Source organism: Bolinopsis microptera, chromosome 1, assembly GCF_026151205.1.
Source record: "Bolinopsis microptera isolate Bmic1 chromosome 1, MBARI_Bmic_1.0, whole genome shotgun sequence".
Lineage (NCBI taxonomy): Eukaryota > Metazoa > Ctenophora > Tentaculata > Lobata > Bolinopsidae > Bolinopsis > Bolinopsis microptera.
The window spans coordinates 4,806,147-4,832,411 of record NC_087072.1 but is presented as its reverse complement, the minus strand read 5'-3'; the positions used below and the strand labels follow the sequence as shown (position 1 = coordinate 4,832,411).

Sequence of the window (26,265 nt, the reverse complement as noted above, 5' to 3'; positions counted from 1 at the left end):
ATCTACATGCTGATGTGGATGTTAGCGATCTTGAGCGGAAGTTTTGCTGACGCTTCTGTTTATACCAGTATGTACTTAACTTAATTATTGGTTTTAAGTTTGGTGTTTTCAGAAACAGCCATTTGCTAAGTTTTAGTGTACTGAAAACAAAAATTTTTCACAAAAATAATAATATTAATTATAAAGCATTCGAATACATTATACACTGTACAATAGTATAATTATCATTTCTGTTTCAGTTTTCGACGTGAGTCCACAAGAAATGCAAGAAAGTCAAGAGTTTGAAGCCTCCACAAAATACGGCGACACATCGATATTTGTGTTTAAAGGTAAAAGACACTGTCCGTTATAGTAGTTTTCGAGTTTTCCACGTGATAAATCCCACTATATTGCCCATGACCCTGACGAAAAAAAATGCTACCCATGTGATCCTAGTAAGTTAATATTCCAATGTATTGCTAACTGCTTGTAAAAATAAATATTTGTTTTATTAAATATTTGTACGTGGTAACTGAGACTGTATTTTCCAGGAACGTTCGTTTCAACATCAGGCACAGCAACCGTGTACATAGGGCAACATTTAACCGACGGATCCTTTGACGAACCGAACAGAGGATACGAAATAGCTATACAGAAACATCGAATTAATGCTTGGGCATACGATACCAACAAACAGAGTAAGTTTAAGCTTTGCTTATTTGGTTATTTTTGTCCGGCCCTAGCTTGACATTAACGCTAATAAGTTAAGAGGCATTGAAAAAATAGCGTTACAAAATTTGTGAATTTAGCTCAATAATGGTATTGACGTCATAGCAGCAAAAATTAGTAAGTTAGTACATTTGGCGATTTTTTAAAATCCCCGAATTCGTACCATATGATAATGGCTTTTAGTTCTAATGACAATGTAAACGATTTATTTAAACAGTTGCTCTGATCCAAATCCCGTCCATTAAGAAACACGATGTGTCATGTTTAGCACGGCTCATGATTTATTTTGAAGTGGCATGTTTCTAATTTAGCTAAATAAAAAAATAAAACTAGCGTTCAACTCAATCATACGACTTTCACCATTCTGCATGCGGCAAAATCCCGACTAAAAATGAAATAACCTACCTAATTGTATATTCCAGGTGGTATGTATACGAAATTCAAAAAAATTGGAAAAAATTACAGCTTTAAAAAAGACGAGGATATTGAGTTAACAATAAATATCAACAAGCAAGGCAATCTAGAATTTGCTCTCAAATCAGAGGACACTTCCTTCACACGTAAGTGCAGCTCACTTAAAATTCAATTTCAAACGTACTGACATATCTGAAGCCCATTCTAAATAAATTTAAAATAAACTTCAAAAATATATAATATTACAATCTAAATAAGATTATCAGCAATCGATTATTTCAGTTGGGAGACCGAATTTCGCCTTTACAGTCACTTTATCCAATTGGAAGAATAAAAATATAGAGGTCTGTACATGATATTATTTTATAGTTTTCTCGAAATTGTACATGCATAGTTATCGATTTCAAAACTTACAAACAGTTTTACAGTATAAATATCAAATATGGCTCACAATATTTCTTGAGAAACTCACTCCACATTACTGCTCCTTGTCAGCTTTTATTGACCGTCTTCCCGGGTCCTCCATCAATTAATTCTGGTTACCTTAGTCCAGCAGGTTGAATTATGGACAGTTTTGTGATCTTTAATGATCTTTATTATTCCAATATCTTACAGGTTTTCACTTTTTAAGAACTTGGGCATCAAACTTCCATACTTCATTTGAAATATAACCTAAATTGACAAATTTCCATTTCCACAGATGGAACTTAAGTCCAATAACGACTTGGTATTCACCTCAATAAAAGCAACAAGTGAGGGATCAAGTGACGAGACCGAAACCTGCTCAGCCGGCGAAAAGAAAAGTGTTCAAAACATCTGTGAGTCCTGTCCTGAGGACACTTATGGAGATGACGGACTGAACTGCAATTCTTGTCCTGAACATTCCACCTCGGAGAAGGAAGCAACTTCAGTCTCTGACTGCAAATGTCTAGCTGATCGATACATGGAAAGTGGAATTTGCCAGGAGTGTACCAACGGGAAGAAGTCGGCCATTGGATCAACCTCAGTAAACGACTGCAAAAGCTCAAATAACTTTTTAGACCCAAGTAAGTTGAATAAATATGAATCGTTCATAAACCAATAAACTTATAAACCTATAATTAATAGATTTATCATGTTATGTCTTAGAGAACATAAATAAAGAGCAAATTTCAAGGAAGTATTTACTGGGCCGCGCTCAGCCTGTCATTCCGCCAAATCTTTGTTAATGAACATAATAGCCTGGGGTCCTCAGGTAAGGAAGTATCAGGGTTAGAGGAATTGAGTAATTGGGAACTGAGGCGCGGTCGAGATTGGAGAATTAGGCTATGCATTATGCACCTTAGGCTTAGATGAGAAGTATGGGCCCGTACGACTAGTATCACGTACTTTTTAGTACCAAAATTTTATAAGATTTGAATTTTTTGTAATATAAAATATTGGACGCAATATTTTGGAACTTCGTATTTTTTAAAAGGTAAATATTCAGGTACTAAACAATCAGGATAAAAATAAAAGTCGACTTAGCTCGTATTTATATTTTCAAACAGTCCTAAATATATTTTCAAACAGTCGTATTTAAAATGTTTCTCTATTGCATGGTTTTTTGGGACAGCACTTTTCAGTAAAAATTTAAAAGTACGTATGAGACTGTCGAATTGAAAAGTACGACTAGTCCGTACTTCTCATCTTACTCTTAGTTATGCACAGCTGTATGATATTATATTTTACGATCAGGTAACCAATCAATGCCCAGGGGAGCATGAATTTACAATTTCGGACTTTTGGGCAAAAATTATGTTGTATGTTGCCGTAATACTGATCCTAAACTCAGATATCAAACCAAGTATATAGTTTTAGTGTTACAAATAAAACGGCGATTCAACAAACTTTAAGTTTCATGCAATCATTAGTGTTAGAATAACTTACTATTAGGGGCCATCTACTTAGGACGTCCGCCAAAATCACAGAATTTCAGACCACCCCCGCCCCCCCCCCCCCCCTGTCCGGGTGTGCTCGAATTTTCAAAACCAACCCCCCCCCCCCCCCCCCCTCCCTTGGACGTCCGGATTTCCAGCTACTTTTAAGAGTACAAATAAAACCAACTCAAATTCATTGTTAGAAAATTCAAAGAGTTGAAATAATTAATTCTACCAAAATTTCCAGAGGTCCGGATTTTCAGAAACCACCCCCCTCCCCCCCCCCCCCCCCCCCTCCCTATTTGCCGGACGTCCTAAGTAGATGGCCCCTTACTAAATCCATATTTTCCTTACAAGCTCCTTCATAAAATGAACTCAAAACATAACGAAACGAAACGAAAAACAAAAATTTTTTGGTGTGCCTTATACAATGTACATTTGCTAATAAGTTCTTTTCTCCTATTTAGTAGATTGTCATCTTTATCTTAAATAATATACCTAAGGTTTTTTCAGTAAGGCAGAGATCACAATCTTTGGTACCCCCACCCCAAAGTAGGTATTTTGTACCAGATTTCAGGTCTACGAAACTAATAAATACGAACAACGGATATTGGTTTATAATATAAATTCTAACATTTAAAATTAAAAATGTATCGAAGTGCTAATACACATAGTTCAAAGCAGATACTATTATATTTATATTATGCCTACGAATAAGATTAAGGGGGTGAAATGTAACGTAACTCAAAGTTTTTTATTTAACACAGATATCATACTTGGGCCCAGAGTTCACATTAAAAATTGGAGCAAAGAATACATGCAGTCAAGGGGAACATGAGATACGTTCCAGTAAAACGTGCTTGGTTTTGAATTGGATCGATTGCCCATTGTTTGTGAGTGTTTCTTCATTTTTAAAGCTGTTTGAACTTTGAAATATGAATTCAAAAATTCCTCGTCTCCTCGTTTTAAATGACCTGACATCCGCATTAGATTAAAAACATGAAACAATTTAGAACCACTCGATTAAAGAGTCAGAAGTATCTCACGCCTTGTAAGGACGCAGGATTCCGTTGTAAACAGCGACCGCAGTTGCCGTCCCCAAAAACGGAAGCAGTCCGAAGGCCTGAGAGGTAGAGTGTTGTTATGTGGTGTCATAGTAATTAATAGAAGATAGAATATGGTGGATTTCTGAAACATAAAGTATAGATTCAATGAGCAAAGAGCCACACTACCGGGCCCAAAATCTGGAAACGAATTCAATGATTTAGGGGTGCCTATTTTTACCCATAGATGGTGAGTCCAGGCTCCGCAGACTATATACCAGCAAATCACTATTGGATTAAGACCAGTCACGACATAGGGTCCCTGATGGGAGGTAATGTTTGATATTGTAAACAGTTAGCAATCAAGGTTTCTGCTAAGCTCTAATAATCAAATCGGTCTGCGGAATTCTTGTTATCATACAGCATGGAAATTTGAAGCCTAGAACCTTGGGTTATGTATTTTTTAAAGTCCAGCTTGTTTTCTTGAGTACATTGTATACTGAGAGCAAGTTAAGTGTATTTACCATGAAGAGAAGAGCAATATGAATACTCATTCCGATAGCGAAGGGTTGCAGGAAACAATCGGCATGACCTCTTCTAGCGTCAATTGCTGCCAGAGTGACCAGTATCATCATCCAGCTACCAGCCACCATGAATATTATTACCTGCAAATTGCAATGTGGAGTTCCGATGGTAACACTATCACCTGCGCCAATTAAAAAATATCGTCTGATTTCCATGATTCAGATTTCAGTTAGTCTATTGCATAACAATAATCACGGTGTTAAAGAGTACTCACTCTGATCACATTAAAATCTTCGAATGTTGGAGGTGCGAAATCTGGAAGATCCTCAAAATCACCAATTCCCCACAGCAAACCTGAAATCAAACAGTGCACATACCATGGCATCTCAAGTCTTCTTATATGATTTATTAATAACATAAATAGCCTCATTAAAGTATGCCCAAAGAGCAGAGTTTCATACCTGCAGCAGCGAAACCACCACAGAACTGCACGAAAATGTAACAAATCATTTTGATGAAGGAGATCTGAGTATCCAGGAAGAACATCAGTGAGATGGAGGGGTTCACATGACCTCCTGACACATCCGCACATAGGTAGATCATCAAACATACAGCTGGGGGGGGGGGGGTACCAGTTATCATCATAGTATCATCATAATGCTTAATATTGACGAAAATAAGTAGTCTATAGCGATGGAAGAAAGATTTTTAAACATTACTATTTTGACAGAATTAGAACTGCCAGTACCAATTACCGAGCGTCTGTCCTAAGAATATTTGTTACATTTACTTACTCATCCCAACTCCGAAGGATGTGGAAAAGTTGAAGAGATCCGTGGTTCCGCTGTCATTTAATCTTGCTATGATCCTGGGGTTTATTCCACCTGAAGGGTGATACCGTAAGTTAATTATAAAATAGTTATTATAATTTGGAAGTATTTATAAACTCTAGCTATATCACGGTCCAAGGCTTCATTTGAAACATGAAGTCTAGAAGTAGATATAGAATTAGAACAACAATGGTTCATGGTTGCACTGAAGGTGTCAATGATGCTCTGGTTTCGATTTATAATTCATCAGTAACATAGCACCTGTAGCGAAAAGTACGAGCATGAAGATTCCAAGAAATTCAGCAAACAGCGCTCTGAGTCCCGCCTCATTTGTGAACTCCTTAAAACTGCCAAGTTTCCATTGTCTTTTAGGGAGCTCCTGAAAGAGAACAAAATTCAACAAGTGCAAGTTGCGGTTTCTTATGTGCGCCACCACCAAATTTCCCTACCCATAATCAGATAATGGTATTTACTGGAACACACTTAACCTGTCATTCCGCCATATCTTCAATCTGAACACTAAACCTGAGGTCCCTATTCCCAAGGTAAAATAGGTCACGAGTCAGGAGTGAAATCTGGTTAAAGTGGTTGATATTGTATCTAAAAAAGCAAGTTGTTCGGATGCAGGACTCCACGTGACAATAAGACACAAACAAAACATTAAGTATGCGTCTATAATTATAGTTGACCAATTATTTGAATCTGCAGTATATATCAGTATTCAGTACTGATTGAGCTGCGGATCAGTTTTAGTGATAAAAAAGAAGACGCTAACCTTATTATTCGGCAGAGCACCATTACAAATGGTTTGTCCAACATTTTCTTGAACTGACACAGTTAGTGGATTCTCTACGATCATTACAAAGTCATCACAGAAGTGTTAAAGTTAATTCTGAACGACACTCGAATGTACTGCAATGCTAGTGTACTTACTATTATATTGGTGCTGTTAATGACACTCGAGTCATTAGGGGGTATTTTACTTTTACTACATTATTTTTGTTAGATTATCGACAAATCACGAGTTTTAACTGCTCAGATATCTGGCTGACTGGCTCAAACATTAGGCTCACTGAACCTAAGTCTTGACTTTGCGGATCTGAGTATTGACGACACTGGATTACAGCGGCTCATGATCAAATCATACGTATTCAATTTCATAAAGAGAGTACCTACTCAGTACTATATACTCAGATTTAGTCTGCAGTGTTTCCAATCTTTCGGTGGATTACTTGTTGTACTTGTATAACATGCCCTGAACCAAAACTTGCGGTCTATTTTGACACATAGTAATTCGTTATTAAGGCGCCTGGAGAAAACATGCTATTGCTGGTTGTGCCCATCAGATCTACCTTTACAAGTAACTCTTTCATGCAGGATGGTTCATGAGACTATTGACAAAATATTCCTGCACAGAAATGCTTTTGACAAATTAATTCTCAGAAAATATTCGTAATGTTAAAGCCCTAAGACGTAGAACCCTGATTTGACATTTCTGTTTTTTCGGATTATGCAAGAAATGTGTTTAACCAAATATTGATGTCTAGGAGCTCCAATGTGATCGCAAAGAATTAAAATTTACTTTGATATAGGCATGCTCGAGGGCCTGGGGACCCACTACAGGAATCGGAACAAGAAATTGGGTTAACATACCAGCCGAATCGAAATATTTCTTGTAGTTTTATAACCAACCAAGACACGCGCCGAGTTGGACTCGTCGACGGTCTAACTCTAATATATTTGAAACAAATATTTTACGAGCATCACCCGTTAAGATATTTCAAGTTTTGGAAAATTGAAATATAAAAACTCTCATTCGTCTGCCATAAATGATAATTTGACCGGCCATATATAATGATTTGACCGGTCGTTCTGCACAATTAAATTAAATTGCACCCTCAATGAGCTCCTTTTTGCCAATATTAATCAGAAAACTCTAGCCGAAAAGGGGTTTATTCTCGAAAGTGGCAATTAGTACACTTACAGGAAGGAAACATGGTACCTGGAGAACCCTAGACAAGAACAATAAATCTAAGTAGAAGAGGAATAAAGGAGATATAAACAATTTGTAAGAAATCACAAGAAAGTTGAATCGTTGAACATTCTGTAACTACAGCCACAGTGTGGGCCATAAGTCAGTACCCCCTACGTTGGGTCTTATACCTCCGCCGTGTTTCATATTTGAGAGTTGTTGCTTTGCAGATGGCATACTGTGTCTGTACCTACTACTACTATGTCAGAACTAAGTCCGATCTACGCCAGATAATCCCCTCCATATATCCCTGTCCCGCATCAGGGTTCGCAGTTCCTCTTTAGATTTTATCCCAACTTCCTTCAGTAACATAGACATTAGACAAGTAGCTTTGTCTTGGTCGGCCTTGCTGTGCTCTACCGTGCGTAGGTTCACATAAGACTAAGTCACTGGCGAGAAGGTCAGGATGTCGGATGCAGTGTCCCGCCATTTTTAATCTCCTGCTTACTAACTTGTTTGACAGCCTTGGTAGGCTACCATACAAAGTTATATTGCTGACCTTGTCCTTCCATGAGATTCCCAGCACCATACGCAACATCTTTGTGTATGTCCCGTCTAACTTTTTCTCTTGAGCCTTTGTCAGTGTCCAGGTTTCTGATCCGTAGAGCAGTACTGATTCACAAGCCGCTATGAACAATATGATTTTTAGGCTCTTTGCGAGTTTGGATTTCCATATATTCTTCAGTCTATGTAGGGCACCCCACGCTTTTTCCTTTCTAACCCTTATCCCTCTATCTGTGCTCTCAATCAAGGAGCCTAAGTAGATGAAATCATCCACATTTTCTATGGCTTCCCCGAATCGACTTTGTAGGTTGCTAGATCGATCCTCCATATTCAGTGTCATGACCTTGGTCTTGCCTTCGTTTATGTGTAGCCCAACGCTTGCTGCCGCCGATTCTACTCTGAGCAGGAACTCGTTAGCCTTGTCCATGTCCTCAGATATAAGTGCTATATCCTCTGCAAAGTCCACATCGGTGATAATCTTGGGCCCCACTCTTCTGCTTTTTCTACATTCGAGAGTGAGTCCAAGTCGCTCCGCATCATCACCTATGGCTTGCCTCATAGTTATATATATAGTAGTCGATAACTATTGCAAAGAGGTAAGGTGCTAAGATATCACCCTATAATACACACCTGCGAGTATCTCGAACAATTCCGTTTCTCCGTCTGGAGTTAGGACTTTGGCCATTGTCTTCTCGTACATGAGCCGTATAAGCTGTACGATTTTGACTGGAATGCCGTAAGCTTCTAGAATCTTGAATATTTTCCCACGATGTACACTGTCGAAAGCCTTCTTAAAGTCTATAAATGTCAGAACAGCAGGCAGTTTCCGACTCTTGACACCCTCTAATTCTATAAGACGCCTCAGTACCAATATCTGTTGAGTTGTTGACCTTCCTGGTCTGAATCCATTCTGCTTTCTGCGCAGAATTGTCTCGATTTCTGGCTTCAACCGGTTTAGGACCATTTTGTTTAGAGCCTTGGCAACTAGGGATGACAAGCTTATTCCCCGATAGTTCATTGGTTCGCTAAGGTCACCCTTCTTTGGAAATGGTATAATGTTTATTGTTGGCAGTTGACCATTGGTCTGGTTTCTCACCTTTCAATAGAGCATTGTTACAGAAGTCTAAAACATAAAACAATTTGATCAAGGTCGCATCATTTTAGGACTTCTGGGGCTATGTTGTCGTCACCCCATGCTTTCCCTTCCTTTATACTGGACTTTACCTACTTGTTCGAGGATTCTGTCGCCAAAATTTGAAAATTCGAGGTCACATAACGGGGTCACATAATCACGTGATTAGGTAAGCCAATTTCACCTGATCACACGTAATGAATAAAATCGTTATGCTTCTTATCTCGGTCATCTTGCATCTGAGAAGCTACAGCTCTAATTTATTCAGGACAAATGTATAGTTAAGTAGTTCGAATGGCCTTACCTGAGGACCCCAGGCTTTAATGTTGATAAATAGAGATTATAGGCGGAATGACAGGCTGAGCGCGGCCCAGTAAGAATGGCCAAACACAATTCAATAAAATGTAGCTCGATCCGACTATCCAAACTATCAAATAATTGCAAAAATGAACCTTCATTTGAAAAAAATGAATTAAAATGAATATTTTTCGATTTGACAAATTCCTCGAACCAGTGGTGGTAGTAAATCATACCAAAAAAATGATTGTTTCAATTGGGCACTCAGTGACTGAGCTATTAGCTTGACTTAAACTATGACAACAAAATTTGGAATTAAAAGTTTTGCTTTTCCAAGCTGAAAACAATCCAGTAAAAATATTTCCGAAATTTATAAGTTTTCATGTTTTCTATCCCGATTTCAGAGTCCCCACCAGCCACCCCACCCTCGATATACGATATTTGAGTCGAGGCTCCCCCTTTGTAATGCGATCTCTGAGTCTGAGGGCAGGCCTCCCTTAGCAATACGAGGTCGGAAGCAGGGAGTCTGCCATTAAATTTACATACCGAGAATGACTCGGGCCGAAAATTTTCTAGGTCAAAAACTTTCCTGGAAACTACTATTCTCCACAGTTCATGTCACCCTGATCATTATGAGCCGAAAATATTTTTCAGGACCTATAAGCCGTCGAAATTTTTTCCTGGAAATTAATGAAATTTCTGATTGATATCCGGCCAAACACCTTATAAACTGCTTACTTTAGTCGGATATCCGATCAATTTCTAAATTTTATCACTATCAGAGTGAAATTGAGTGGAATTTGAATTAAAATTATGTCAAACTAGTGTAACCCGGCCTACGGCCGGGATTTCACTGCCGCAGTTAAAAAGGGTAGGAGTAATTACCCGCTGAGTCAAAACCCGGATTAGGCGAGCAATTCTATTCGGAGTGCCCTCACGTATCCAATAGTATGCTTAAAAGATAGTAATTCTTAATCAATAATCAATAGAAATTAACCCTTAACACCATGCACCACACCAGCCTATCATATTTGTGAACATGCATTACATTGTCGTATGAAAGTATGAACTCTCTCTACAGTCCAAACAGACCGTTTGAGCACTCCCTCCCCTAATAAGTTTATAGTATTATATGACCATGTAATATATACGCCATGTAATATATACGCTACATATGCAGAGAGAGAGAGAGCTAGCCCCGTAACTCTTGCCGTTCTTCTCAAGCCATTTTATGTAACATATTTTGTGGTACAAAACCATCAATTAAACCACTTACCACCGGCCGATTTTTATAAAATTTGCTTATTGGCTTCGTCAGAGTTTTGTCGGCACTATACCGAAAAAACCAGTCCCGTAACTATTACCGTTTTTTTTGTATAACCGTTCGGAAATTACACACAGACACACACACAGACACACACACAGACACACACACATTCTGGTGTTATTAAGTTGATTGTTATTATTCTATGAAAAAAGAAAATTTTGATTTCGTAATCAACAAGTAACAACCAACCCCTAATGTGTTCTTAACAAGATTCGAACACGATATCCTAGTTTAAACAATGATAACACGGGATTTAAGGCTGCTGTCGATGACGGAAAGAGACGAGGGCCAGGGTAGCAGTCAACTTTTGCGGGCTTATAAAATTTTTAGGCTTTTCATTATATTTATAACGTATACAGTATACTATACTTATTAAAATATCCAATTTTTATATTTTGAACTTCACCACCAGTTGCCACATTACCAATTACATAAATATAATTAATGCATGCAATTTTGAGAAACTAAAGATTTGAATTAATTGTATAATCGAAGTAAATTACCATTTTGATATCATCCATTTTGATTATGTTGAATATCACTGACGCGTAATAGCGTCGAATTAATGTCAAAATAAAGTTTTACAGTTAGTGTGGAAAATTTCAACAACCTTCACAACGAACAGAAACTGTTTATGATTTAGTATTACGATCAGTGATCTGGTACGTTGACTTTGAGCGGGTCGGGATATCAATATCTGATATCGGTGACGTGGTATTCGTGAGGGTATTTCAAATTCAATACTGGCACTGCGCTCAATTAAGTGCGCTGTATGGGAATATTACAGCTCAGATGAGTTTGTTCAGAAGATTGATCTGTCCATGGCTGATGACAAGCTTAATATCGAGACGGTGCGGTACCTAAACTGGAATGCACAGCACATAGAGGTAATATATTATATAATAGCCTGGGGTCCCCAGGTAGTGGCATGCTAAATAGAATTAAAGATAACATTCCCACATCACTCCAGTGGTGTAACGTTGCCTCATTGCCTGTTGCCGACCCCCCCCCCCCCCCCTGATCGCCCCCGAAAAACGAGAAGGAAACTGAAAAGTTTAGCGTTAAATACTGCGATTCACAGGGTATAAGTCCTCCCTGAATATTTTGGACTTGAACGATTTATGCAAGAAAATACAATATGGCCTACCAGCAGGGTGTAGGAATGATTTTCTTCATGGGGGGGGGGGGGGGGGGGGGGGGGGGGGGGGGGGGGGGGGGGGGGGGGGGGGGGGGGGGGGGGGGGGGGGGGGCCAAATTCTAAATTTTTTTTGGCTGCTTCGCGCCAATAAAGCCTGAATTTCGAGGGTAAGGACAAAAGGAAATTGCAGCATGTGCAGTATCGCGATTTTTCACGTTTCCGCGACAAATCGCGATTTTTCAGATCCTGGCCTCACGACAAATCGCGATTTTTTCAGTTCTCCGCGTCAAATTGCGCATTTTCCTTTAAGGGGGGGGGGGGGGGGGGGGTTCACCCTGATTTTTTGTGAAACTTGGTTTCGAGATAGCCAATTGACCAACAAACTAGGACCGGTGACCGAACTTTTGAGAGGGGGTCCCGGACCCCAATGGTGCCCGCGGGTTTGGTCCAAATTAGGCCCAATTAAGCCAAATACCCTCAACATGCCCGAAACCCAGGTTTTAGGTGCTCTACTTGTAGCTAGTGGTCCTTTGAACTCGTACATGAAATTTCATCAAGATTAAACAAAAAATTACTGAGTTATGAGCCAAAAACCATATGCCCATATTTGGGCATACGCACCAAATTTGATCGATTTTGGCCTATAAATTGGTCAAATATCAATATTTTTGAATGAAACCAACTTTATATGGAAGGTAAGCCTATACTACACATTCTCTATTTTCGGCTCAGAATGATCAGGGTAGCATGAAACAGGAACAAAAGTAATTTCCAGAAAAATTTTGAGAGCTCCCGCTTCCGAGGTCGTATTACAAAGGGGAACCCTCGAGTCCAAAATCGTATATCGAACTTCGAAAACCGAAAAAAAATATTTTTGGCTCATAATGATCAGGGTAGCATATAAAATGAACAAAAGTAGTATCCAAGAAAACTTTGAAAATTTGTGACTTAGAAAATTGTTGACTTAAAAAATTATTGACTTTAAAATTTTCGGGGAAAATAAATTTTTTTCCCAAAAATTTTTAGAACCCTAAATTAATGGCCCTTTTTGGCCCCTTGCCCAGGTTTCATGGGGGGCGATGCCCCCCCCCCCCCCCCCCCCCCCCCCCCCCCCCCCCCCCCCCCCCCCCCCCCCCCCCCCCCCCCCGCTTCCTACACCCCTGCCTACCAGCATGTGTTCTTAACAAGGTTCTAACACGATATCCTAGTTTAAACAATGATTACACGGGATTTAAGGCTGTTGTCGATGACGGAAAGAGACCAGGGCCATGGTAATTGGTAGCAGTCAAAGTCAAACTTTGCGGGCTTTTAAAGTTTATACTTATAGACGTTTCATTATAACGTATACTTATTCCAATATCTAATCTTTATATTTTTAACTTCACTGCCAGTTGCCACATTACCAATTACATAAATATAATTAATGCATGCAATTTTGAGAAACTAAAGATTTGAATTAATTGTATAAATATAATCGAAGTAAATTACCATTTTGATATCATTCATTTTGTTTATGTTAAATAGCACTGCACGTAATTACGGAATTAATGTCAAAATAAAGTTTTACAGTTAGTGTGGAAAATTTCAACAACCTTCACAACGAACAGGAACTATTTATAAAAAAATATAATACTAATAATATTACTGGGCCGCGCTCAGCAGCTGTCATTCCGCCGAATCTTCATTCCATGTTAATGAACATGATAGCTTGAGGTCCCCAGGTAATAATAATACTAATAACTTCAAATTCAATTACAGTCCTTTTTAAAATATTCTAGATTTATCTTAAAATTAATATTATTAACACTATAAGAATTCCTAAATTCCACTGGTAGGGCATTCCAATAAGGTAAAACTCTCTCAGATAGAAAAGCTTTACGAAGATTCCTTAATTTAGAGCTTGTAATATTGCACTTTATCTTTGAAACAATATTCATACCCGATCTAATAATATTGAAAATATCTGAACCATATTCTACTAAACCACTGGATATTTTAAAGGTTTCTATAAGATCCCCACGGATTCTTCTTTCAGCTAATGTAGTTAAATTCAGAATTTCCAACCTGCTGCTGTATGGCAATGTGCCAATACCCTCGATTAACCGGGTGAACCAGCGTTGGACAGCTTCCAACTCAAGGATGAGTCACCAACTACCATGAGCAGCAGATGGATTCCACAACTGTACACAGCATTCAAGATGTGGTCTTATCAAAGATTTATAAATTGCTAACATCACAGTTTTATCTCTAATAATCAAATTCCTGACTATCCAACTAACTATCCAGCATTCAAGATGTGGTCTTATCAAAGATTTATAAATTGCTAACATCACAGTTTTATCTCTAATAATCAAATTCCTGACTATCCAACACATTCGCATAACGTTGCCTGTTGACGCCCCCTACCCTTTTGGCGCCCCTCCCTAAAATTGAACAAATTAGATGATTTTAGAGTTAAATACCGTAGTTAAGTTTTTCGAAATTGTCCCACATTCAAACGACGATTTGGCGCCCATAATCTGTACTTCTACCATTGTATTAATGACATCTTTAGCCTTTAAGGTCTTGAAATATAGAACCCCTATATCACTATACTACCTCTTTGAAACAGCTGACATACTTGGCAAAGAGACACTCATTCTTACACCTAAACCATCAGACAGCTACATAATACATATCCACTGAATATATAACCCCATCTCGTTCGATCTTGGAAGTTAAGCAACTGCAGGCCGGTTTAGTACTTGGATGGGTGACCGCCTGTAGAAAGAATATGGGTGGGGTTGGAATGATCAAAGCAATGTTAACAAAGGTTCATCTATAATATATTTTAAACCTGACGAAATCTCCCCGGCAACGAGGACATTAAAAAACACTGAAAATTTACCAAAAACAGACCCTTCGTTCTGACCAATTTCAGCTCGCAAATGGGGTTGAAAACCCGCGAGTTTTAACAAAGTTGTCGAAAAAAGGAAATGCGCCCGTTATAGCATTCTTAGAAATTTGATTTAGGCTATTGATTTTTTCCCGATCCTTGACTCAAAGTGCCGAAGTGTCTACTTTATTCTCGAACGATGAGCCCTCGGTCCCCACAAAAGATAATCTTTAGAACAGTTAAGACTAGTAGTACAATTTGTGAAAAGGAACTTATGGTCAGTCTATAATTATAAAACACATGAAAATCAGTGTACTCCTTAATTCCCTTAGTCTCTAGCTTTGTTATCAAAACACGTGATTCGATCACGTGATGTTATCTCATTGTAAACAGGGTTTATTTGTTTGATTACGTGTATTATGGTAAAGTATTAACACAAGTTAACTAATACTATTATGTATATGAGTACAGATTCGAAGTGGAACATCGAGTTCCGTTCTGGCGAGGTCTGGCAAGCTGGGAGGAACCTTCGAGATCGTCTAGAAGGGCTGATCTAAAAGCAACCTTTGCTCAGTATTTATAGCTAATCTAACTAGACTAACGAGCTAGTTAACGAATATATGACATTTAACTTTGCTCTGCGAATCGTTCGCCGCGATTTTGGAGATTTTCGCTGCAATTTTGCTTAGTTTGGCATGTCGCGGCGCCGCGATTTTTGCCCTAAATAATCGCGATTTTCTTTTGTCCCTATATATGTCCATGTCACGTTACGTGATCATATCAGTTCAAATCATAGGATGGTGTGGCAACAGGTGGTCCTGAATCCGGGTCTATCGCTAATTAACATATATACGTGAAATGGATGTTGGATAAGAGATTACTGATTCACCCTGCCATCACTCCGAAGAAAAAAATGGCATCAAGGAAACATTTTCTGGATGATATCTGGTTTGTGTGGAGAGGGACAGAGCGCCAGTTTGGGAGTTTCATAAACACACTTAATCAAGTAGGTAGCGAGGATAGTTTCACGTTAAAAGAAAATGTGGACTCAGAAGTGGAATTCCTTGATGTAAAGTTGACCTTAAAAGATGGTGAAATGGAAAAATCGGTATTTGTTAAACCCACTGATTTAAAACGATACCTAAACCGCAAATAAGACCACAGCACTTATGTGTTAAGTGTTTAAAGGCATTCCCTATGCTCCAACGTGGCAGAACAGGAAAAGAGCGTTGACTACATATGTGTTCTCCTTGGTCATTTCATGTTTAATTCCTGTGGCTGTATGTAGCCGGAGGCCAAATTTTTGGCTAGTGGCTACAAACCACCTGAACTTCAAATAAGCAAAGAAAAAGCTCTAGAATCGAATAGAGAAGCAATCCTCGCTAATTATCGGAATGGAGTCAGACCGAGAAATATTCAGAATATTTTCAAATTTGTAATAAACCATAGGCATAATAAAACATTTTAAATATATCATCGATAATTATGTTAACGTTTGTTGAACTCGGCGGTAAACAATTGAGTATTATATGTTACTATGTACTAAAAGCCCAGGGTCACAGGGAAGAAGCTAATAGTAAATACATTTTTGATAGTCAGTTTTTTTTGCATCAAAAATTATCCACCCTTACCGAAGATACAGCCGATTATTTTGTAAAACAATCTAAACACAACGTAATAAGTAGATAACCACAAAACTGATAAGAATGCCATACAATAATTTTTTACACGTAGCTCATCCTTCACGCCTTGTAAGGACGCAGGATTCCGTTGTAAACAGCAACTGCAGTAGCTGTCCCCAAAAACGGAAGAAGTCCAAAAGCCTGAGGAGTAGGGCAATTTTATGTGTTGTCATGGTAATCGATAGAAGTTTAAATATAGTGGATCGCTGGTAGTACCAGTGGTACTTATAGAATATGTCCGATGAGCAAAGTGCTGAAATACCGGACCTTAAATCTGGAAACGGAAACGAGAGCTTAAAAATTAAGGGGTGCCTATTTTTACCCATAGATGGTGAGTCCAGACTCCGCAGACTATATACCAGCAAATCACTACTGGATTAAGACCAGTCACGACATATGGTCCCTGATGGGAGGTAATGTTTGATCAAAAACACTAACAGTTTATATTTATCACCATAGTAAATAGTTTATGGTAAACTTTCATTAAATTGGTCGCCAGACCTCTTGCTAATGCTATGGCTTACGCAGATTTAAAGCCTGAAAATGTGAGTCTTGCATATCCAAACTTGATATCGTAAACTTGCATTTTTCAATCTATAATAGTCCAAGTTTGATGTTACTGAGACCGTATAACGCGTATTTACCATGAAGAGGAGAGCAACGTGAACACTCATTCCGATAGCGAATGGTTGAAGGAAACAATCAGCATGACCTCTTCTAGTGTCAATTGCTGCCAGAGTGACCAGTATCAACATCCAGCTACCAGCTACCATGAACACTATTACCTGCAATATGGAGTTCCGATGGTAACACTATATCACCTGCGCCAACTAAAAGATTGTCTGCTTCCCATCATTCAGTTAGTTTATTGTATTTGTATAAAAATAATCACGGTAATAAAGAGTAGGTACTCACTTTGATAAAAGGAAAATTTTCAAATGTTGGAGGTGCGAAATCTGGAAGACCCTCAAAATTACCAATTCCCCACAGTAAACCTAAAAAGAAAACCATTAAAGTCTTTTATTTGGAGTTTGCTTGAAGCCATGGTTACTCGACCTCAAGTGTTATGCCATATATTTTGAATGAATCGCCTCATTGACATTCAAGTATGCCCAAAGAGCAGAGTTTCATACCTGCAGCAGCGAAACCACCACAGAACTGCACGAAAATGTAACAAATCATTCTGATGAAGGAGATCTGAGTATCCAGGAAGAACATTAGTGAGATGGCGGGGTTCACATGACCTCCTGACACGTCCTCACATAGGTAGATCATCAAACATACAGCTGGGGGGGGGGGGTACCAGTTATTATTATAATATCATCATAATGCTTAACATTGAAGAAAATAAGTAGTCTATAGCGATGGAAGAAAGATTTTTAAACATTACTATTTTGACAGAATTAGAACTACCAGTACCAATTACCGAGCGTCTGTCCTAAGAATATTTATTACATCTACTTACTCATCCCAACTCCGAAGGATGTGGAAAAGTTAAGAGATCCGTGGTTCCGCTGTCATCTAATCTCGCTATGATCCTGGGGTTTATTCCACCTGAAGATCAATACTACATAATCTATAATACATAGTAATATAGTTATTATGATTTTTATTTATTCGAATTATGTTTACTATAGTTACTTAGTTATACTAGTACTACGGCCCTGAGCTGCATTTGAAACATGCCGCCTAAAAGTAGATGTAGAGAAACACTGAAGGAGACAATAATTCTAAAGTTTCAATTTACAATCCAGTGATGACATTGTATTATTTGTACCTGTAGCGAAAAGTACGAGCATGAAGGTTCCAAGAAATTCAGCAAAAAGTGCTCTGAGTCCCGCCTCATTTGTGAACTCCTTAAAACTACCAAGTTTCCATTGTCTTTTAGTAGCCTGCTGAAAGAGAAGGAAAATACTTACATATATCATAAAATACACTACTGATCAGTAACGAGTCTGTTGATTAACAAGTTTGATAAGTGGTTACCTCCGTATTTAAACCAGGTAGTGGTTCATATGAACATCACGTAACAATGAGACACACATTTCATAATGTTTCCAGGATTAATCAACAAAAACAGCTAGTTGTGCAGTTATAGTTAAACCATTATATTTATCAAGCTGCATCATAGATCTGAGCCGATCGAGCTGCGGATCAGTTTTAATGATAAAAAAGAAGACGCTAACCTTATTATATTTATTCGGCAGAGCACCATTACAAATGGTTTGACCAACATTTTCTTGAACTGACACAGTTAGTGGATTCTCTACGATCATTACAAAGTCATCACAGAAGCTGTTAAAGTTAATGCTGAACGACACTCAAATGTACTGCAATGCTAGTGTACTTACTACTGGTACTGCTAAAGAGACTGGGTCAATAGAAGGCAATTTAACTTTTATTGCAACTTTTTGCTACATTGTCGACAAATAACGAGCTTTTATCGTACCTATATCACAGTACTGGCAAGCACGACCGCCGCCCGTATACTCACTATACTATTCATCCCCTATACTATAATTATACCCCCTTTACTGTTTTTCTAGGCATTAAGACTCATCGTAAGTCGTTCAGCAGGCATATTTTAAGTTCAAAACATTCTAATTCAAATTTCAATGTCAAAGATGACAGGAATAAGAAATAATTATGTGGAGGTTTTTAAGAAATTTGCGCAAAATACGCGCCAGCACTGTTAGACTTATACGAAGTGCGGTAAAAAAATCACTATATTCAGTCGATTGCGTTTAGAGTTAGACATTGACCAAATCGACTGTAAAAAGAAGTATATGTATCTATTTGACCAAAACCCATAATTGGGTAAAGTGGACCGCTGCCAGTGTCTATCTTTCCCAAAGAAAAGGAAATGATATTAATTTGAATGACCGTCCGCATATGCAAAATGATGGTACTGCGACAATTGACCCCCGACAATTGAGAAATTATTCTCAAGTTCATGTTTTCTTGAAACGACAGATGAGTTTAGCGATTAGATGCGTACACATTCAGTTCTGTGCTTGGCTAGCCTATAAGGACTGACTAGTGAATACTCAATACGTGCTGTCAACACTTTTATTGCAATCTAAGTTTTTAGTTTTGTGGCATCATAATATGAATTCTATGACCAAATTAATGACGCAAAATAAGATTAGCATCTTAATATATATAAACAACAACAAACAATTTGTGACCTGCCTATTGGCCGGGCGCCGCCATAGACTCAACACATGGCGTGTGGGGTATTTACCCCGGGCACACACTTTAATCTCTCGACGGGCGGGTCACACCCAAATAGGAGACCTTAATGCGTAGGAAACTCTGAACATATCTTTCAGATATGAGTCAGAGTAGATCTCAAATCGACTTCATCATTTGTCGGAAGAAATGGAGGAACTCCGTCAAGAATTCCGAAGCATATGGTAGTTTCCACAGTATTGGCTCAGATCATAGAGTAGTTGTAGCAAGGGTTAAGCTTATAGTCTCCGGATGAGCAAAACGGAGAAGAGGGATCCGGTTCTGGACTGGTCTAAACTTAAAAATCTCAACGACTCCAAGTGTTGAGATTGCTAGGCGCTGAGGGAATGTAGCATAAAATACCACTCAGATGCTACAGACTACAGAGGACAACCGTATAACTGTTCAAGAAGGCAAACAGAAGTTAGGCGATGCCTATCATGCAGCCCAAGAGCAACTGCTGGAGGGGCAGGTCCGGGAACTGGAAGAGGCAAGTTGGCGGGGCAGGCATGCTAAAACAAGATTACGACCATGATCAACAAGATTACGGGTAAAGCTCGATCGTATACTGGCAAAATCAAGGGCAACTCACCAACGGAACGAGTTCAGAAATGGCAGGACAATTTTGCTACTCTTCTAGGCTCAGCACCAACAGTAACGAATGCGGAAAAGGATATTGATTGATGATCCAGTCCACCTACCTCTGAATATCGAAACAGAAGCGTTCACGTTGGATGAGTACAGGAAAGCAAAGTCCAGTATAAAGGAAGGGAAAGCATGGGGTGACAACAACATAGCCCCAAAAGTCTTAAAACGATGCGACCTTGATCAAATTGTCTTAGACTTCTGTAACAATGCTCTATTGAAAGGCGAGAAACGGGGGGGGGGGGGGGGGGGGGATCATACACTTAGTACCGTACGTGACGTTGGGGGGTGGGTCATATTTTCTTCCAAAACACAGTTAGTACATGGTACAAAAGCCGGCAAAAGGGGGTGGGTGTCTTAATTATTATCCGAAAAAACAGTTAGTACCGCGAAGGGGGTGGGTGGATCTTTTGACAAAATTCCAAAATTACACTTAGTCGACGTCACGTACAGAACTTAGTACCTGATCTGAAACCGACTGAAACCATAAATCGAGACAATTCTGCGCAGAAACCAGAACGGATTCAGAACAGGAAGGTCAACAGCCCAGCAGATATTGGTACTGACTACTGAGGCGTCAAATAGAGAGGGTCAAGAGTCGGAAACTGCCAGCTGTTCTGACATTTATAGACTTTAAGAAGGCTTTCGACAGTGTACATCGTGGGAAAATATTCAATATTCTAGAAGCTTACGGCATTCCAGTCAAAATCGTAGAGCTTATACGGCTCATGTACGAGAAGACAATGGCAAAAGTCCTAACTCCAGACTGAGAAACGGAATTGTTCGAGATACTAGCAGGTGTGTTACAGGGTGATACCTTAGCACCTTACCTTTTTGCAATAGTCATCAACTACTGTATGAGGCAAGCCATGATAGGTGATGATGCGGAATGACTTGGACTCACTCTCGAGTCTCGAACGTAGAAAAAGCAGAAGAGTGGGGTCCAAGATCATCACCGATGTGGACTTTGCAGATGATATGGACACGTTCATTGAAGTTTGAGGATATTGGTAAATATTAGTGACCCTACTAAATGGCACGATGATGTAAAATGTGTCACACTATGAAACTATATAAACCCTCTATGCCTAGGATAATCGTTTCATCCTCTAGATAAACTTTGTCGCATAACGATATCTTTATCAGACGATAAGATATCGCTTAAATGCGGCCGGCAGTGAGTTGTAAACTTTGTCACACTATAAAAACGTGACAGAGTTTATATGGACCCCTTGTTGCCGTGTTTGACCAAATTTTCCAATTTCAAATTTATAGGATAGTCGCATATGACTATTATCTACATATTTAGCACCATGGTAGCACCATGTAAACTCCGTCACACATTTAAGAAATTTATATGAGGGATGTTTATGACATCCTGACAAGAAATGCCGAATAGTCTAGCATTGTTATGTGGGCTGAATGTGTTTGGAATTGTTCACATATTTCATTGTTATAGGCAAATACAAATACAGAAGGCAGAAATAGGACAAATTTGTCACATACATTTGTATGATATCTCAACATGTGTGAAATTGAGTAAATATTAGTATACCAACTTAAACACCCTATATTAGTATTACGTACTATGGATTAATTAACAATATTTCAACCACACACCGGTCATATAAATTTGTATAAGGCAGTGATATGTTAACATTGGCAAAATTTCAACACCTGAACATGGTAAAAAAATATGATACCTTTATTTGCTATTTGTTGGCAAAATAACTAGTTTATCGACATAGGTATGGTGATAAAGTAAAATTATATCTTATTCGAGGTACGATTCTTCAAAATAGGGGGCAAGAAATGTAAATTTCTTCATATACGTCATTTTAAAATGTATATAGATTTTCTTTCATATCAATAGTCCTTATTATAGTCGGAATGGATTTATACAAGAAATGTAGAAACCCATGCCAATTTTTCGTCACATTGAAATTATACTGTTGGGGCAGAAAAAGTGAATTTTGTCACATTTCAGTAACTTAGTAAAATTAAACTCAGCATTGTTAAACTTGAGTTCTAATTTGCTGAAAAATAACCAACCAATAATTCCTGGAAGAACATTGAATTCTAACCGAGGTATGGTTCTTCAAAATAGGGTCAAGAAGTGTAAATTTCGTCACATACGCGTACGTCATTGTAAAATATAGATACAATTTCTTTCACGTGAACAGTCCTTATTACAGTCTGAAATGATTAATACAGAGATGCAGGAAATATAAAAACCCATACCCATTTTATAATGTGCGTAATATGTTAATCACTGACTATTTTATTCTATAATCATTGTTTCCAAATTTAACCTATTTACGATGTCATTTTGTGACGATGTTTACATCAACTGCCCTATACTTGAATCAACTGTACCCGTGTATCGTCCTTATATAAAGTTTTCCCGCAAGATTTAACCTATTTACGATGTCGTATCATTTTGTGACGATGTTTACATCGACTGCTCTATACTTGAATCGACTGTATCCGTGTATCGTCCTTATATAGAGTTTTCCCGCCTTCCAAACCAAAATCATATATAAATGATTTCGGAAATTCACCCAGAATTTCAAATTCCATATAATGTGACAGAATTTACATCATTTCCCAATAACCAAGTGCATGTATTTGCTAACTTTTCAAAACAACATATTTTAGGGCTATGATTGGCAGAAGAACCATCAAATAATGAGTTGAAAGGATTTTGAGGACACCTCACAGTAGAAAAGAGGTCTCTTATTCTGAGTGTGACAAAGTTTTCGAAATATTGCCTTAAAGCCGTTCGATCACTGCCCTTAAGGCCTACGTTGTATCATAATTGTTAGATTGACCTAATCTACTATATTTTAGACCAAAAAATGCTAATTGGGCAGCTATGGTAAACAATGTCACAATAATGTGACATTTTTTACATTATAGTGCCTAAAAGCAATATATTTTATTTCTGAGCAGTGCATATGGGAGTATGGGTCACGTGGCTAATGTTCGGAACTTATGAACACGTTAGATTAACTAGCGGGAACCCGTCTACCCTAAAGTGGTGTCAAGACTCAAGAGAATAAAATAATTATTACCTATTTAATTCGCGTTTTTGACACCACTTGGGAGTCCAAATTTTGGGCACTAAAATTCTTATTCCTTGGCCAATTTTCAATTTTTTCATGCTGATTTGAAGGCCATTAAAGCATTTGACCCAGTCAAAAAAGTTTCAGTTATATATCTTTTACGGTTTTTGCGGAAAGTCGCGTTAAAGTTGATGCCCTGGTGTCAGTAAAATGGCACGGATCCATATATCCATATATATATATATCGTCTCGCTTTATATAATACTAGCAGGAACCCGTATAATATATAACCCTAAACGGTGTCAAGACTCAAGAGACTAAAATAATTATTACCTATTTAATTCGCGTTTTTGACACCACTTGGGGGTCCAAATTTTGGGCTCTAAAATCACTATTCCTTGGCCATTTTTTTATTTTTTCATGCTGATTTGGATGCCATTAAAGCATTTGACCAAGTTAAAAAAGTTTCAGATGTATATCTTTTACAGTTTTTGCGGAAAGTCGCGTTAAAGTTGATGCCGTGGTGTCAGTAAAATGGCACGGAAAACTATCGTCTCGCTTTATATATTATAGTAACATAGTAAGATAGATGCTAAAATTAAGCCACTATCGTCGAAAACGCTATTTTAGGAATTTACCAATATCCTCAAACTTCAATGAACGTGTCCATATAGCACTTATATCTGAGGACATGGACATGGCTAACGAGTTCCTGCTCCGAGTAGAATCGGCGGCAGCGAGCGTGGGGCTTCACATAAACGAAGGCAAGACCAATTAGGTTATGACATTGAATATGGAGGATCGATCTAGCGACCTCCAAAGTCGATCTGGGAAAGCCATAGAAAATGTGGATGATTTCATCTACTTAGGCTCCTGGATTGACAGCACAGATAGGGAGATAAGGGTTAAAAAGGGAAAAGCATCGGGTGCCCTACATAGACTGAAGGATATCTGGAAATCCAAACTCTCAAAGAGCCTAAAGATTAGATTGTTCATAGCGGCTTGTGAGTCAGTACTGCTCTACGGATCAGAAACCTGGACACTGACAAAGGCTCAAGAAAAAGTTTCCGCAAAAACCGTACAAGATGTACAACTGAACAGTAACACTTTTTGACTGGGTCAAATGCTTTAATGGCCTCCAAATCAGAGGGAAAAAAATCAAAATTGGCCAAGAAATAGGAATTTTAGAGCCCAAAATTTGGACCCCAAAGTGGTGTCAAAAACGCGAATATTCAGTATTCAGTATTCAGTATTCAGTATTCAGTATTCAGTATTCAGTATTCAGTATTCAGTATTCAGTATTCAGTATTCAGTATTCAGTATTCAGTATTCAGTATTCAGTATTCAGTATTCAGTATTCAGTATTCAGTATTCAGTATTCAGTATTCAGTATTCAGTATTCAGTATTCAGTATTCAGTATTCAGTATTCAGTATTCAGTATTCAGTATTCAGTATTCAGTATTCAGTATTCAGTATTCAGTATTCAGTATTCAGTATTCAGTATTCAGTATTCAGTATTCAGTATTCAGTATTCAGTATTCAGTATTCAGTATTCAACTGTATTGACTTGTTAATATAAATCAAACGTACTATAATATAAGGCTATGATACAAACTACAGAGTTGACATGTGATCAACTCTACCGTAGAGTCTACCCTGTATCTAGCCCTAAGCCCATTTCTAGGTCAGTTAAATTCTACTGATGGATCACATCACTAATTATACGTCACTAATTGGTGACATGATCTGATCTCCGTGGGACCCCTAATAATGAGGGGGCCTGGCCGTCGTGCAGCCAATTAAATAGGTAATAATTATTTTAGTCTCTTGAGTCTTGACACTATTTTAGGGTTGGACAGGTTTCTGCTAGTAATACTAGTGTAACCCGTGCAGCTACGGCCGGGAGTTCATTATCGCAGTAGAAATGCTAAAGTATAAACTATAAACCCGCCTATTATATTTTAAAACACGCATAACATTGTCTTATGAAAGTATGAACTCTCTATATGAACTCTACTCTACAGTCCAAACAGACCGCAATATTGAGTGCAATCCCCCCTAATAAGCTTATAGTATTATTTTGTGGCTAACCTAATTATGATTCATGTACCAACGCTACATAATATGCAGTAATGGGAGAGAGAGCGAGGAGGGAGAAAAAGAGAGCCATTTTTTGTCACATTTGTGGTACAAAATGTGACAATTAAACCACTTACCACCGACCAATTAAACCACTTACCACCGACCAATTTGAAAAACCTTATTCATTTGGCTTCGTCAGAGTTTTGTCGAAACTATACCGAAAAAACCAGTCCCGTAACTCTTACCGTTTTCTATAAGGCCGCTCGGAATTACACGTGCACAGACAGACACACATACAGACACACATACAGACACAAATTCTGAGATTATTGTGTAACTTTAAGATGTGATAGGTCCCTTACCTCTTTATCCGATTCGATTACTATTTGGTATTCCCCGTTCATAGCACTGCAGCACCTTTCACTTTCTGCTTGAACTTTGAAAAAAAGACCTAAATATAGGTATTATAATTATTTTAGGTATAGGGCGAGTTGCCAAATTGTTAATTTCTCAAACCTTTTTATACCCGACCGAAAGTAATCGAATTGAGTGAAAATGTTAGTTCCTGAGTTTCATCGTGCCCTTCAAAATACATGGATCTTTTATTATTTATGTGATGTGTGTACTTTTCGAAAGGTTGTTGAAAGATCATTTTTTCAAGCTTCGGTTTGAAGAACAATTGACCGATACAAGTTATAGATTCTTTGAGTGCTCCAAGCACAGTGTAATAATATCATAGCTACCGTACCAAATTTTCAAAATAATATATGAAAAACGTATTTGCAGAACACAATTCAATAAAAGAATACGATAGCTGGAAAATATTTGGCAGGTGA

The 26,265-nt window shown here is 38.2% G+C and overlaps 2 protein-coding genes and 1 long non-coding RNA gene across 3 annotated transcripts; all 3 read right to left on the bottom strand.

The window, feature by feature from the left end:
* Positions 1–3,790: 3,790 nt before the first annotated feature.
* Positions 3,791–11,225, bottom strand: LOC134823103 (uncharacterized). Its single transcript, XM_063834452.1, has 8 exons — positions 11,214–11,225; positions 5,680–5,797; positions 5,383–5,472; positions 5,050–5,202; positions 4,863–4,942; positions 4,588–4,728; positions 4,305–4,385; positions 3,791–4,143 (listed from the first exon to the last, which is right to left on the bottom strand). Exons 1-8 carry the CDS (start codon positions 11,214–11,216, stop codon positions 4,063–4,065), a joined length of 747 nt encoding a protein of 248 aa, XP_063690522.1. The 5' UTR covers positions 11,217–11,225; the 3' UTR covers positions 3,791–4,062.
* Positions 11,226–16,131: 4,906 nt separating this feature from the next.
* Positions 16,132–17,680, bottom strand: LOC134826090 (uncharacterized). The gene is made up of 5 exons (XM_063838358.1): positions 17,539–17,680; positions 17,321–17,400; positions 17,050–17,190; positions 16,728–16,808; positions 16,132–16,546 (listed from the first exon to the last, which is right to left on the bottom strand). The coding sequence occupies exons 1-5, from the start codon at positions 17,678–17,680 to the stop codon at positions 16,466–16,468; spliced, it is 525 nt and encodes a 174-aa protein (XP_063694428.1). The 3' UTR covers positions 16,132–16,465.
* A 227-nt stretch (positions 17,681–17,907) lies between these two features.
* On the bottom strand, positions 17,908–25,907 carry LOC134823096 (uncharacterized). The gene is made up of 3 exons (XR_010161248.1): positions 25,792–25,907; positions 18,183–18,300; positions 17,908–17,959 (listed from the first exon to the last, which is right to left on the bottom strand). It is a non-coding gene; the product is annotated as an uncharacterized LOC134823096 (long non-coding RNA).
* Positions 25,908–26,265: the final 358 nt, after the last annotated feature.

Coding starts and splice junctions, on each gene's coding strand:
- LOC134823103 (XM_063834452.1), bottom strand. Junction 5,473..5,679: donor GCTCGTACTTTTCGCTACAG/GTGCTATGTTAC, acceptor ATCACCCTTCAG/GTGGAATAAACCCCAGGATC. Junction 4,386..4,587: donor ATATTGCTCTTCTCTTCATG/GTAAATACACTT, acceptor ACCTCCCATCAG/GGACCCTATGTCGTGACTGG.
- LOC134826090 (XM_063838358.1), bottom strand. CDS start 17,680: ATGATCTACCTATGTGAGGACGTGTCAGGAGGTCATGTGAACCCCGCC. Junction 17,191..17,320: donor AAAATTTTCCTTTTATCAAA/GTGAGTACCTAC, acceptor TCCATATTGCAG/GTAATAGTGTTCATGGTAGC. Junction 16,809..17,049: donor ACGTTGCTCTCCTCTTCATG/GTAAATACGCGT, acceptor ACCTCCCATCAG/GGACCATATGTCGTGACTGG.